The following is a 14,131-nucleotide window of genomic DNA, read 5'->3' on the forward strand; positions in this document are numbered from 1 at the left end:
TTTTGTCATTTACATAAATGATTTGGATGCGAGCATAAGAGGTACAGTTAGTAAGTTTGCAGATGACACCAAAATTGGAGGTGTAGTGGACAGCAAAGAGGGTTACCTCCGATTACAACAGGATCTTGACCAGATGGGCTGAGAAGTAGCAGATGGAGTTTAATTCAGATAAATGCAAGGTGCTGCATTTTGGGAAAGCAAATCTTGGCAGGACTTATACACTTAATAGTAAGGTTCTAGGGAGTGTTGCTGAACAAAGAGACCTTGGAGTGCAGGTTCATAGCTCCTTGAAAGTGGAGTCGCAGGTAGGTTGCATAGTGAAGAAGGTGTTTGGTATCCTTTCCTTTATTGGTAAGAGTATAGGAGTTGGGAGATCATGTTGTGGATGTACAGGACATTGGTTAGGCCACTGTTGGAATATTGTGTGCCATTCTGGTCTCCTTCCTATTGGAAAGATGTTGTGAAAGGGTTCAGAAATGATTTACAAGGATGTTGCCAGGGTTGGAGGATCTGAGCTACAGGGAGAGGCTGAACAGGCTGGAGCTGTTTTCCCTAGAGCGTCGGAGGCTGAGGGGTGACCTTCTGGAGGTGTACAAATTTGACGGGCATGGATAGGATAAATAGACGAGGTCTTTTCCCTGGGGTCGGGGAGTCCAGAACTAGAGGGCATAGGTTTAGGGTGAGAGGGGGAAGATATAAAAGGCAACTTTTTCACGCAGAGGGTGGTACGTGTATGGAATGAGCTGCCTGAGGAAGTGGTGGAGGCTGGTACAATTGCAACATTTAAGAGGCATTTGGATGGGTATATGAATAGGAAGGGTTTGGAGGGATATGGGCTGGGTGCTGGCAAGTGGGACTAGATTGGATTAGGATATCTGGTCAGTATGGACGGGTTGGACCAAAGGGTCTGTTTCCCTGCTGTACATCTCTGACTCTAAATAAGCCTGTTGGACCATAACCTGTTAGGGTGGATTGGCGATGCTGAATTACCCATAGTGCCCAGCGACGTGCAGGGGAGGGTGAATTAGGCCGGAGGTAAATGTAGAGCAATAGGGATAGATGAATGGGTGTGGGTGGGTTACCCTTTGGAGGGTCGGTGTGGACTCGTTGGGCCGAGTGGCCTGCTTCCACACTGTGGGGATTCTCTGAAGGGAAGGGATTTTCCCGCCGGCCGTCGGGAGCAGGCGTAGTGAGGGGCAGCCGGACGCCGGCCGTCGGGAGCAGGCGTAGAGTGAGGGGCAGCCGGACGCCGGCCGTCGGGAGCAGGCGTAGTGAGGGGCAGCCGAACGCCGGCCGTCGGGAGCAGGCGTAGTGAGGGGCAGCCGGACGCCGGCCGTCGGGAGCAGGCGTATGAGGGGCAGCCGGACGCCGGCCGTCGGGAGCAGGCGTAGTGAGGGGCAGCCGGATGCAGTGCGGGAGCCGAGTGTGGCCCTTGTGATTCGTTATTGACGTCACAATGCGGAAGTGGCCCTGTCCGTTTCAGAGTGAAACTTCCTCCCTCTGAGCAACTCCTCATTCTGGGAGTGAGAGACAAGAGGGACATTTGTTCACTTTAGCAACTGGAGTGAATCCAGGGAGGGTGCAAACTCAGCTATGTGTCTTAATTACCCGAGTGAGTGGAGGTGGAATTATAGGATGGGGTTGTTTTCCCTAGCGCGATAGAGTCTGAGAGGTGACCTTATAGACTTGTATAAAATCATCAGTGGTATGGATCGGGTAAATAGACAAGGTCTTTTACCTGGGATGGAGGAGTCTAGGACTAGATAGTAACAAGGTTTAGGGTGAGGGCGGTGGGGTGGACAGTTAAAAGCAGAGCCTGGTGCATGTTTGGAATGAGCTGCCAGAGGAAGTGATGGAGGTTGATACAATTACAGCATGTAAAAGACATCTGGATGGGTGTATGAATAGAAAGGGTTCAGAGGCATATGGGATGGGTGTATGAATAGAAAGGGTTCAGAGGCATATGGGCCAAGTGCTGGCAAATGCAACTAGATTAATTTAGGATATCTGGAAGAGTTTGGCTGAAGGGTCTGTTTCTGTGCTGTATATCTCTATGACTCTGGCTTTCCGCTAATGTTTGCCACATCTCTATGTTCAGGTTCTCTCTGGTGTCAGTGTTAATGCCTTCATGTCTCATTTTGTTCCCCTCTTCCCGGGGGAGTTAACCATTTTGTGTCTGGTTGTTCCTCAAGAAGCTGCATGGCAGGTTCACCCTGAATTAACATTTTTTTTTGCTTCCCAAAATCAGACCTGCTCACTCTCAGCAGCATCCCAATGTCGTGGAAGATATTAACTTTCAGGTGGAGTCATGCAAACTTCAGAGAGATGTTAGTCTTGAAGCTTTTGCTTTTCTGCCTCTAAGATCCTGAATCAGGACCTTGAGGAGAATTAGTTAGAATGGAGTGAGAACAGAGAGAGAGCGAGCGAGAGTGGGACGGTACTTTCAATTTTGTGGAATAACAAAAGAAAAGAATATTCTGCAGAAAGTAGAATTGCTTGTTTTGAATTTCTATTCTGGACTGACAGTGATGACATTTCTAATCTCTTTTTACAGAGTATTTGAAGATAGAAGTTTCAAATCAACAGATGAAGGGCTTATGCCTGAAACATCAACTCTCCTGCTCCTCAGATGTTGCCTGACCTGCTGTGCTTTTCCAGCACACTTTTCGACTCTCACTGTACAGCATCTGCAATCCTCGCTTTGACATCAATATCTGACAGTCACTCAATCCATCAGGACCTCAGCAATTTTCAATTTAGATTCTGTGAGAAGGCGCAAAACCTTTTTATTCCTGTTTCAGTACATTTTCAGCATCAGTGAGACTGGATAAGAGACCCTACTGTTGAACTCTGAGTGTGGAGCCTGAAAGACTGATATGGCCTGGAACGAGGAATTCACGGCGGGGAGGGGCTATACACGTGTTTGTGCGCGGCTTAAGCTTTGGCCATGGAGAATCCCGAAGAATCTCACCCTGTGGAGAAACCGTGGAAGCGTGGTGACTGTGGAAAAGGCTTCCGTGTCCCATCTGCCCTGGAGATTCATTCAGTCACACCACGGAGAGGCCATTCTCATGCACCGAGTGCAGGAAGGGTTTTACCCAGGCCTCCACCCTGCTGAGGCACCAGCTGGTCCACACGGGGGAGAGGCCCTTCAGGTGCCCCGAGTGCAGGAAGGGCTTTAACTGGGCCTCCATCCTGCTGACCCACCAGCGGGTCCACACAGGGGATAGGCCGTTCCCCTGCCCTGAGTGTGGGAAGTCCTTCAGCAATTCCTCCCACCGGTATGTCCACATGTGGGAGAGGCCCTTCAGTTGCCCCAAGTGTGGGAAGGGATTCAGTCAAGTAGGCACCTTGCGGAAGCACCAGCGGCTCCACACTGGGGAGAGGCCCTTCAGCTGCCCTGAGTGCAGGAAAGCTTTCAGAGATTCCTCTGCCCTGCTGAGGCACCAGCTGGTCCACACGGGGGAGTGGCCTTTCAGATGCCCCAAGTGTGGGAAGGCCTTCAGCGATTCCTCTAATCTCCAGACCAACGGCGGGTCCACACAGGAGAGGCCCTTCAGTTGCCTCGAGTGCGTGAAAGCCTTCGCCTGCTCCTCCCTCCTGCGGAGGCACCAGCGAGTTCACTTGCCATTGCAGGGGGTTGAAGGAACGATGGCCTAGTGCCATTATCAACTAGACTAACAACCCAGTTCCGGGGACTCCTGCGTTCGAACCCCGCCGCGGCAGATGGCGGAATTGGAATTCGGTCAGAAACCTGAACTTCAGAATTTAACGATGAAACCATTTTTGGGGGGGCGAAGAAAACCCCCATTTGATTGACTTTTTAGGGAAGGAAACTGTCGTTAGGGGAAAGGATTTGCTCAGTCATCCCAGCTGCATCCTTTACCTGCTCTGGCCTTTGTGTGACTGACTCCAGACCCACAGCAGTGTGGTTGTCTGTACACAGCCCTGCTCTCTTCCCCCATACACAAGAAACTTACTTGGATACAGGGTATGAATTGAAATTGTTGACCGAGGCAATACTTCCTGTGGGTTAAGGCTGTACCAAGGATCCAGTTACAAAGGGACAACTAGGTGCTGATCAATAGTAAAGAAAGTTGGGGGGGGCGGGGAGAGTGTGTGGGTTTTGACCTTGAGCTGTTTTTAAAAAAAAAATCAGTAACTTTTTTCTATGCCATTTTGCTGAGGTGGTGTGAAGCTGTAGCAAAGTTGAGTCACAATAAAAGTTACCTGAACCTACTGCTGCCCTCAAACTCTCATTGAAAGCTGTGAGCTCCAAGTGGTCTTTGTTTTAAAGCTGCTCATTTCTTTCAGCCTCCTGCACTAAGTTTCCAATGTTGTGTATCAGATGGAGCAGGGAATGAGTAGCTAGTATTGTTATAAATCGTAAACTTTTCAGGAGTGCAGGTACTACATCGTTTCATCATCAACATTGTAAAGTTTACTGGCAGCACTGGGAGGTGTGGGATGTGTTCACTAGAAACTGTTTTGAGGAGCTGGTCTTGGACTGGGGTGGATAAAGTTAAAAATCACGCAACACCAGGTTATAGTCCAACACATTTATTTGGAAGCACTAGCTTTCAGAGGGCTGCTCCTTCATTGGGCAGCTGTGGAGCAGGATCATAAGACACAGATTTTATAGCAAAATATCACAGTGTCATGCAACTGATAGGATATATTAAACAAACTTAGATTGCTGTTAAGTCTTTCATCTTTTTGAATGGGTTGCAGGTTTCCTTAAGAAATTCTGAGATTTATATATTAAGTCACATTCTCATGATGACTTAGGGTTTTATAAAAATAGGTAACTTCTCAGCTCAGACAATGCATGGCAGGTGTGAGGTTGGAGTCTGTCTGTATCCCAATCTTGAATCAGACTGGTTCCATTTCTAAAGTAGGAATTTATAAAATACTACATGGATTGACTGCCTGCAGATTGTGTGCTTTTTGAGCGAAATTGCATGTATCTGCAAATATAATTCTGCAAATGCAAATTCACCCCATAGAGTTGTGTGTGTGTGTGCGCTTGCATGCATATGAGTTTGTGCTTGAGCGTGTGCGGAAGAGAGTGCATGCTTGGTAAAGTGTGGGTGTGTTGGAGTATAGGCCTCAGGGGTTGAGAGTGTTGGGTGTGTGTGTGTGTCTGACAGTGTTTGAGAGCGATGGATAAAAGCGAGAGCTTGCATTTTGCTTAAACAAAAAAGTGCAGGACTTGTACAGTTCATGGGAGAGCCCTGGGTCATATTGTAGAACAGAGAGATCTGGGAGTGTTCAGGTACATAATAGTTTGAAAGTTGCATCATTGGTAGACTGGGTGGTTAAGAAGGCGTTTAGCACACTTGTCTTCATTGTTCACACCATTGAATATAGGAGTTGGGACATCACGTTGAGATTTCACAGGATGATGATGAGGCCACTATTGGAATACTGACTACAGTTTGTCCTGTTATAGGAAGAATACTATTGGAGAGTACGTTCGGAAAAGATCTGCCAGGATTGGAGGGTTTGAGTTATAAGGAGAGACTGGGACTTCTTTCACTGAAGCAGAGGAGGTTGAGGGGGTGACCTTATTGAGATATATAAAATCATGAGAGGTGTAGTAAGGCGATTAGCAAAAATAGCGAGGTGCACACGTGGATATGTCGAGCTACGGGGGAAAAATTGTGGCTCTACCTTTTTTTTTCTCCCATTGGCCTTTGGACAGTTAGAACACCATCTCCAGAGTCTACTACACGTGCTCCTTGGTGTCAGCAAAAAAAAAAAACGCTCATGCTTGTAGCTGTCTGCAAAAACGGTGCTACATTGTTTTGGTGGACCAATGAGGAGCACTGGAGGACCGTTAGGAGTCTAGCCTTCCTGTCAATTAGAGCCTCCCTATTGTCTGAATGGGGAAGGTGAGGACATTAGCTTCTCCAGCTGCTGCTGCTCCTCTCTCCATGAATGAAGATTGAAATTCACCACAGACTGCAACTTCCTCTGTCCAACATCTGTGAATACGACGCGCTCTCTCTTCTCACCCCTTTTTCTATTCACTTTGATTTCATGCTGGGATTAAATTAAAGCAACTGAAAGCAAAGGGAGGGGACAGACTGGAAAAGTTGGTCCAGGTCTGTGTCTCAATTGGCAAACACATGGAAAATGCAGTACCTCCGTGTGAAGTTATAGCCGTTGTTGTGGAAAACTAAAGCAGCACAAAGGAGTTGCATTGTTTAAATGGTCATATATTGGGATGTGGAGTAAGTGAGGAAGGCAGATGCTGGAGATCAGAGTCAAAAAATGTGGCGCTGGAAGCACAGCAGGGCAGACAGCATCCGAGGAGCAGGAGAGTAGATGTTTCAGGCCCAAGCCCTTCATCAGGAATGATGTGGATGGACAAAGAGGTCTCGGCGTTTTTCACAACAGGAGAAATTTGAGGTCTGCAGATGCTGGAGATCAGAGTTGAGAATGTGCTGCTGGAAAAGCACAGCTGTTCAAGCAGCATCAGAGGAGCAGGAGAATCGACATTTTGGGCCAATTCTCCTGCTTCTCGGATGCTGCCTGACCTGCTGTGCTTTTCCAGCAACATGTTCTTCCACGCCAATCAATGCCAGTTGTCAGACAGGTGCAGCAAGCGATGCGCAAGGCAAGTGGTATATTAGCAAGAGGAATTGAGTTCAGAAGTGGGGATGTCTTCCTTCAGTTATGGGGTCACTGAATATATTCAAGGCTGAGTTCATCTGATATTTTGAACAACAATAAATTGGATGAGTATTGGGGAAGGCAAGAAAATGGTTGTGAAGACCAGTACAGAAGAGTTACGAGTCAGACAACACAGAAACAGACGGATGGATGTGGTGTCCCTATATTGGACAAACAGGCAGAAAACTAGCCACCAGGATATATGAACATCAACTAGCCACAAAAAGACATCACCCACTATCCCTAGTATCCTTACATATGCATGAGGAAGGACACCACTTCGACTGGGACAACACCAGGGAAAGGCCCTTCAGCTGCCCTGAGTGCGGGAAGGCCTTCAGCAATTCCTCCAACCTGCTGACCCACCAGCGTGTCCACACAGGGGAGAGACCCTTCAGCTGTCCTGAGTGCGGGAAGGCCTTCAACAGTTCCTCCCACCTGCTGACCCATCAGCGGGTCCACACGGGGGAGACACCGTTTCCCTGCGCAGTGTGCAGGAAGGCTTTTAGCAATTCCTCCAACCTGCTGAACCACCAGCGGGTCCATACGGGTGAGAAGCCCTTCACCTGCTCTCAGTGTGGGAAGGGTTTCACCCGCTCCTTCAACCTGAGGAGCCACCAGCAAGTTCACGTGCCATCGCAGGAGATTGAAGGAGCAATGGGTTTGAGGGGTTGGTGGTGGTGGTGGTGTTGGGTGGGGAGAGTATGTGTGCTTTGACCTTGAGCTGTTTTGAAAAAAATACTACTTTTTCTATGCCTTTTTGCTGGGAGGAATCTGAAGTTGTAACAAAGTTGGGACACAATAAAGGGTTACCTGAACTTAACGCCGGGCTCAGACTCTCATTGAAGGCTGTGAGCTTCAAATGGTTTTTGTTTTAAAGCTACTCATTTCTTTCAGCCTCCTGCACGAAGTTTCCAATGTCGTGTATCAGATGGAGCAGTGAATGAGGAGCTCGTGTTGTTAGAAATTGTACATTTTTCAGGAGTGCAGGTACTGCACCGTTTCATCAGCATTGTATAGTTTATTGGCAGCAGTAAAGGGTGTGGGACGTGTTCACTAGAAACAATGTGGAGGAGCCGGTATTGGACTGGGGTGGGTAAAGTTAAAAATCATAGTTAAGTTAAAAAGCACCAGGTTATAGTCCAACAAGTTTATTTGGATGCACTAGCTTCCAGAGCACTGCTCCTTCATTGGACAGCTGTGGAGCAGGATCATAAGACACAGAATTTATAGCAAAAGATCACAGTGTCATGCAACAGAAATGATATATTGATTAAAAACCTGGATTGCTGTTAAGTCTTTCATCTTTTAGAATGGGTTGCAGGTTTTGGTTCATTAATGTATAAATCCCAGAACATCTTTTAAGTCACAGTCTTGAGATGACTTCAGGTTTTGTCACCTATTTTTATATCTCAGCTCTCACAATGTATGAAAGGTGTGAAGTTTGAGTGTGTCTGTATCCGAATCTTGAATCAGACTGGTTCTATTACCAAAGTAGGAATTTATAAAATAATACATGGATTGACTGCCTGCAGATTTCTGCTCAGAAAGTGCACATCAATTGTATCTGCAAATGCAAATTCACCCCATAGACCCATGTGTGTGTGTGTGTGCGCATGCGTGTGAGAGAGCGTGTGTTTGCATATGCACATGCTTGGTAAAGTTTGTCTGTGTGATGGAGTATAAGCCTCTGAGAAGGTGTGAGCATGGGTATGAGTGGGGTGTGTTTGTGCATGTGTGTCTGAGAGACCATGTGTATGTGAGAGGGTCTGCGTGATTGTGTGTGTGTGTGTAAGAGTGTGTATAATGTAGTGGGGCCACCCAAGGTCCCTGTTGAGACCATCCTCATGGGTTCCGAACTTGGCTATCAGCCTCTGCTCGGCCACTAAAAACATTTGAGCAGTTACACAACACACATTAGAGAGTGTAGGGTGAGACTTGTCTTTTGCTTTGCAGAAGGTGGAGGGCTCTGGATGAGAGCAAACGTGCTGGAGGACCTTCAGCTCAGAGAGTTGGAGCTGGAAGCCAGGCTGCATACACCTGGTTAACTTTCCCCCTGAAGTCAGGGGGAAAGTTAACCAGCATTTTATTCCGGGTGATGGTCATTCATCTCCAGACAGAGCCTTCACATTGGGTCAGTAGACAGGATCAGGTGGGTGTGAGTGTGAATCACACAGGTAAAGGGGATCTGAGAGAGGGCTGCAGGGGGGTGGAGCTAACTGGCTGGGTGGTGGGAGGAAGAACAAAGGGACAGAATAGTGATAGAGATTGTCTCTGTTCTCTATAGTTGGCCGCAGGAGGCCAGATGACATCGGGATTCAGGAACCAACGTGCTCAGGGCTGGAGAAGTGGGAAAGGGAGGTTGCAGTGGGTGTGGTCCAACAATGTCAGGAGGAGACAGCCAGTCAGAAACTATAAAGACAAAGCAGAACCCCAAAGCTATGGGCAACACAGTGACTCTGTGGCTAGTGCTGCTGCCTCACATTGCCAGGGACCTGGGTTCGATTCTAGCCTGGAAAGTTTGTGTGGACTTTGTGCGTGGGTTACCGCTGGCTGCTGCGGTTTCTTCCCACATCCAACGATCTGCAATTCAGGGTGGGGTAAGCCAGGGGGAGCTGCAAAGCTAAATGGTAGGTGGGTTGGTCTGGTGGGATGCTGTTTGGAAGTTTGGTGTGAATTAGATAGGCCAAATGGCCTGCAAGGGTTATATGATTCTGCTGCCATGGCCATGTGTATATTGAGAAGTGACTGCTGTGGTCCTGGGAAAGGTGAGATTTGTGGTATTGCTGCCCGTGTCCATTCTCTCCCTGTCCCCCAATCCCTGTCCATTTTCTCTCTCTTGACCCCCAGCCATTCTCTTTCCCTTTTTCCCCCAGCACCTGTTATTTCTCGTGCCTTAAGACTTCTTTGATTGCTGTATCAAGACTTTCTAAGAAAAGAGAGAGAATGGATGTTGATGAGTCTATATGAGAGATGTGGGTGCACGAGAAATGGCTGATCTTTCAAATGAAGAATAGCTAAATTAATATATTCAGAAACATAATTAAAGCATCTTCAATTTTATAAAAAAGCTGCAGGCACCTTTCTGAACCTGCATTGAAATATGCGCAGTTAGGCCACAGTTGAGTACAGGCTGTAATGGGTGAATGGCGTATTCATATTGGTTCATACTGTGTAGAACAAGAGTCAGAGTTGTAGAGCACAGAAGCAAACCCTTCGGTCCGGGCCGACCAGATCTCCTAAATTAATATACTCCCATTTGCCTGTTCATGTCCCCTTCCTATTCATGCCTTTTAAATGTTATAATTGCACCACCGCTTCCTCTGACAGCTCATTCAGTACACGCACCACCCTCTGCATGAAACAAGTTACTCCTCCCATCCTAAACTCGTTCCCTAGTTCTGGACTCCCCCACCCCAGGCAAAAGACCTTGCCTATTTACACTATCCATGCCCCTCATGATTTTATAACATCTATAAAGGTCACCCCTCAGCTTCCGATGCTACAGGGAAAACAGCCCCAGCCTATTCAGCCTCTCCCTGTAGCTTAAACCCTTCAACCCAAAGAACGTCCTTATAAGTCGTTGCTGAACCCTTTCGGGTTTCACAACATCCTTTCCGCTAAGTGATCAGTAGTCTGTGAACTATTTTGTTTGGGGCGTAAGAGAGGGTATTTCTTGAGGCGAATTAACTTTCAAACAGTTTTTTTTCTAATCCTTAGTCCCTCATAAATCTTTCCCCACTCAGCCTAAATCTATGCCCTCTAGTTTGGGATTGCTCTACCCTGGGGAAAAGGAATGTAAAGGTTAAGCAGCCAGACAAAATGCAAAAAGACTAAAATATCGAGCCACAGACGGGTAATAATTGTGGCTCTCCACTTTTTTTTTTCTCCTACTGGCGTTTGGACCCTTCAAATCCGTCAGTAATACGAGCATCTCCTGCAGAGCATACTACGCATGTGCGCCAGCTTCAGCAAAGGACTTCGGTGTCAGCAAACTCTGCGCATACTCCACGATTTCCGCACAAACGGTTCGCGACCTTCTTTTGATGGACCAATAGAGAGCCCTGGAGGACCGGAAAGAGATTGGACCTCCTGCCATTCAGAGCTCCCCCTTTCTCTGAATGCGGAAGTTGGACCATGAGCTTCGGAAGCTGCTAATCTCTCCCTGAATTCAGGTTGAGCTTCACCCCAGACTGCAACTTCATTTGTCTGTCCAACATCTGTGAGTACAGCACTCTCTTTTCCGTTTTGTTGTTTTTCATTCTGGGCTTCAATTGTTGACTTGCAGCAACTGGAAGGAAAGGGAGTGAATCCAGGGAGGGGACGGACTATGGAAACATTGGTCCAGGTCTGTTCTCAGTTGGCAAACACATGACAATTGCATTACCACAACGTGATAATATAGCTTTTACTGTGGAATAAAAAGCAGAAAGGAGTTGCATTGTTTAAAAGTGACACATTGGGATGTGATGGAAGTGAGGACTGCAGATGCTAGAGATTAAGAGTCAAAGTGTGGCGCTGGAAAAGCACAGCAAGTCAGACAGTATCCGAGGACCAGGAGAGTCGACATTTCAGACATGAGCCCTTCATCAGGAATGATGTGTGGATGTACAAAGGGGTCTCAGCGTCCTCCTACACCAGTCAATGTCAGTATGTCAGACAGGTGCGGTAAAAGAGGTAAAAACAATGACTGCAGATGCTGGAAACCAGATTCTGGATTAGTGGTGCTGGAAGAGCACAGCAATTCAGGCAGCATCCGAGGACAGGCAAAATCGACGTTTCGGGCAAAAGCCCTTCATCAGGAATAAAGGCAGAGAGCCTGAAGCATGGAGAGATAAGCTAGAGGAGGGGGGGGGTGGGGAGAGAGTAGCATAGAGTACGGTAAGGGGTAAATGTAGGGGTATGGGTGGGTTACGCTTCGGCGGGGCGGTGTGGACTTGTTGGGCCGAAGGGCCTGTTTCCATACTGTAAGTAATCTAAAATCTAATCTAACACTTCAACCCCAGGGCATCAATGTGGATTTCAACAGTTTCCTCATTTCCCCTTCCCCCACCTCATCCTAGTTTCTAACCTCCAGTAACTCGACCTGTCCGGACTTGTCCGACCTGCCCAGCTCCTTTTCCACCTATCCACTCCACCCTCTCTTCCCTGACCTATCACCTTCATCTCCTTCCCCACCTACCTATTGTACTCTATGCTACTCTCTCCCCACCCCCACCCTCCTCTACCTTGTCAGACAGGTGCAGCAAGCAATCAGCAAGGCAAGTGGTATATTAGCAAGAGGAGTTGAGTTCAGAAGTGAGGATGTCTTCCTGCAGTTGTGGGGGGGTCATTGAATATATTCAAGGCTGAGTTCATCTGACCTTTGAACAATAAAGAAGTGGATGGTGATGGGGGAAGTTTAAAAAAAAAAGTTTTTTAAGACCAATACAGAACAGTTACAGAGTAAAACAAAACAGAAACAGACCCTTCAGTCCAACTAGTCAATGCTGACGATATTCACAAACTAAACTAGTCCCATCTAGTTTGGCCTATATCCCTCCAAACCTTTCCTATTCATGTACTTATCCAAATGTCTTTTAAATGTTGTCACTGTTCCTACATCCACCATTTCCTCAGGACATTGGTGCTCTTCATGTCTTTTTTGAAAATCTTTCTCCTCTCACCTTAAAAATGTACTCCCTAATCTTGAAACCCCCACCCGAAGGAAACAGCATCTGCCACACACCTCATCAATATCCCTCTTGACTTTATAAACTAAGGTCCCCTTTCAACTTCCTGTGCTGCAGTGAAAAATGTCCCAGCATATCCACCTAGATGTAGGTATATTCATATCCAGTTGTGATCCGTTCAATGCTGGTGCAGGCTCGAAAGACCAAATGGCTTAGTCCTGCTCCCAATTCTCACCCTCATGAGTCTAAGGACAGCAAGAGACCATAAAACATTGGAGCACAAACTTAGGCTATTCAGCCCATCAGGTTTCTTCATACCATTCAATCATGGCTGATAAGTTTCTAAATCCCATTCTCCTGCTTTCTCCCCATAACTCTCGATCCCCTTGATACTCAAAAACCTATCTGTCTTAAATATCCTCAGCGACCTGGCCTGCACAGCCTTCTGTGGCAATGAATTCAATAGATTCGCCACTCTCTGGCTGAAAGGTTCCTCCTTATCTCTGTTCTAAAAGGTTTTCCCTTTACTCGAAGGCTGTGGCCTCGGTTTCTAGTCTCTTCTGTCAGTGAAAACATCTTCCCAACGTCCGCTCTGCCCAGGCCGTTCAGTGTTCGGTATGTTTCAATTAGATCTCCCCTGTGTGGGGGCCTGTGTTATGGACTAAACCAGACTGTGCAAAACATTCTTAAGCAGGCAGCCCCACACTATAACTTTGCAATTTGTTTTGATAAGTGTACAGTGAAAATTACCTGGAGTAAGTTAGCTTGGTTGATTACTAGATTTTAAAACAGACAATAATTATTCACAAAATTACACAATTAAACATAAAGATCAGAATAAAGAACCCCTACAGAATTCAGACTATCCAACTAGACTTAATTATGCTGTTCGAATATACACAACAGTCCCAATAAGCAAGAGTTTCCACACAGCTCCTTGTTGAACTTCCAACCAGTTCAAGACTGAACTAAAACTGCTCAGCTCAGCTCTGCTCGAGAGCTGACTACTCCCCTTTTTTGTAAATACAAGTCACTTCTAAAATATGACCACTTTGGCCTGAAATCTCATCAGTTTACATATAAACAAAAGGCCTCTTAAAATCCTTTTCATCTCTGTACCAAACCAGACTGATCGGAGATTGACCCAGTTTATTACCCCTCTGGGGAAAAAAAAAGTCAAAGACACAGTCTCCTCCAAGGAACATCTTTAGGAAAAAAAAGGTACCAGCTTTGTGACACCTGTTAATCAGCAAGAACCAGACCCTTCAGAATGAGTCACAGCAGGGATTAGGTTCAACAAAGTGAGAATGGAGGGAGAGTGGGAGGATATGGGGCCTCTGGAAGGTAGGATAAAATGGCTGAAAGAGCTGCACAAGATGGCTTCTGCATTGCTACGTGACAAGCTGTTATGCTTCATCAGCATTGTAATGTTTCCTGGCAACACCAGGAGGTGTGGGCTGTGTTCACTAGAAATGTTGTGGAGGTGCCGGTATTGAACTGGGTGGGTAAAGTTAAAAATCACACAACACCAGGTTACAGTCCAACAGGTTTATTTGGAAGCACTAGCTTTCGGAGCGCTGCTCCTTCATCGGGGAGGTGTGGTGCATGATTATAAGACACAGAGTTATAACAAAAGATCACAGTGTCATGCAACTGATAGGATATATTGAACAACCCTAGGTTGCTATTCAGTCTTTCCTCTTTTAGAACGGGTTGCAGGTTTCAGTTCATTAATATGTAAATCCCAGAACATAGAGTCACAGAGATGTACAGCATGGAAA

General features: G+C 46.8%; 2 protein-coding genes and 1 pseudogene across 4 annotated transcripts in view; 2 read left to right on the forward strand and 1 right to left on the reverse strand.

Moving 5' to 3' along the window:
- The window catches only part of LOC122543651 (zinc finger protein 91-like), a 331,816-nt gene that overhangs the window by 125,925 nt on the left and 191,760 nt on the right, over window positions 1-14,131 (forward strand). The gene's annotated exons all lie outside the window — the stretch shown is intronic.
- The window catches only part of LOC122543649, a 36,346-nt pseudogene continuing 24,873 nt past the window's right edge, over window positions 2,659-14,131 (forward strand).
- The window catches only part of LOC122543552 (sulfhydryl oxidase 1-like), a 13,510-nt gene continuing 10,355 nt past the window's right edge, over window positions 10,977-14,131 (reverse strand). The window contains exon 2 of one of the 3 annotated variants that reach the window (XM_043682370.1): window positions 10,977-11,089. In XM_043682370.1, coding sequence (XP_043538305.1) covers window positions 11,007-11,089 — 83 coding nt within the window. In that variant the 3' untranslated portion in view covers window positions 10,977-11,006. Of the gene's footprint in view, window positions 11,090-11,994; window positions 12,037-14,131 lie in introns of those variants that run through there. The other 2 variants (XM_043682367.1, XM_043682369.1) reach the window with 2 other exon arrangements.

Source organism: Chiloscyllium plagiosum, chromosome 44, assembly GCF_004010195.1.
Source record: "Chiloscyllium plagiosum isolate BGI_BamShark_2017 chromosome 44, ASM401019v2, whole genome shotgun sequence".
NCBI lineage: Eukaryota > Metazoa > Chordata > Chondrichthyes > Orectolobiformes > Hemiscylliidae > Chiloscyllium > Chiloscyllium plagiosum.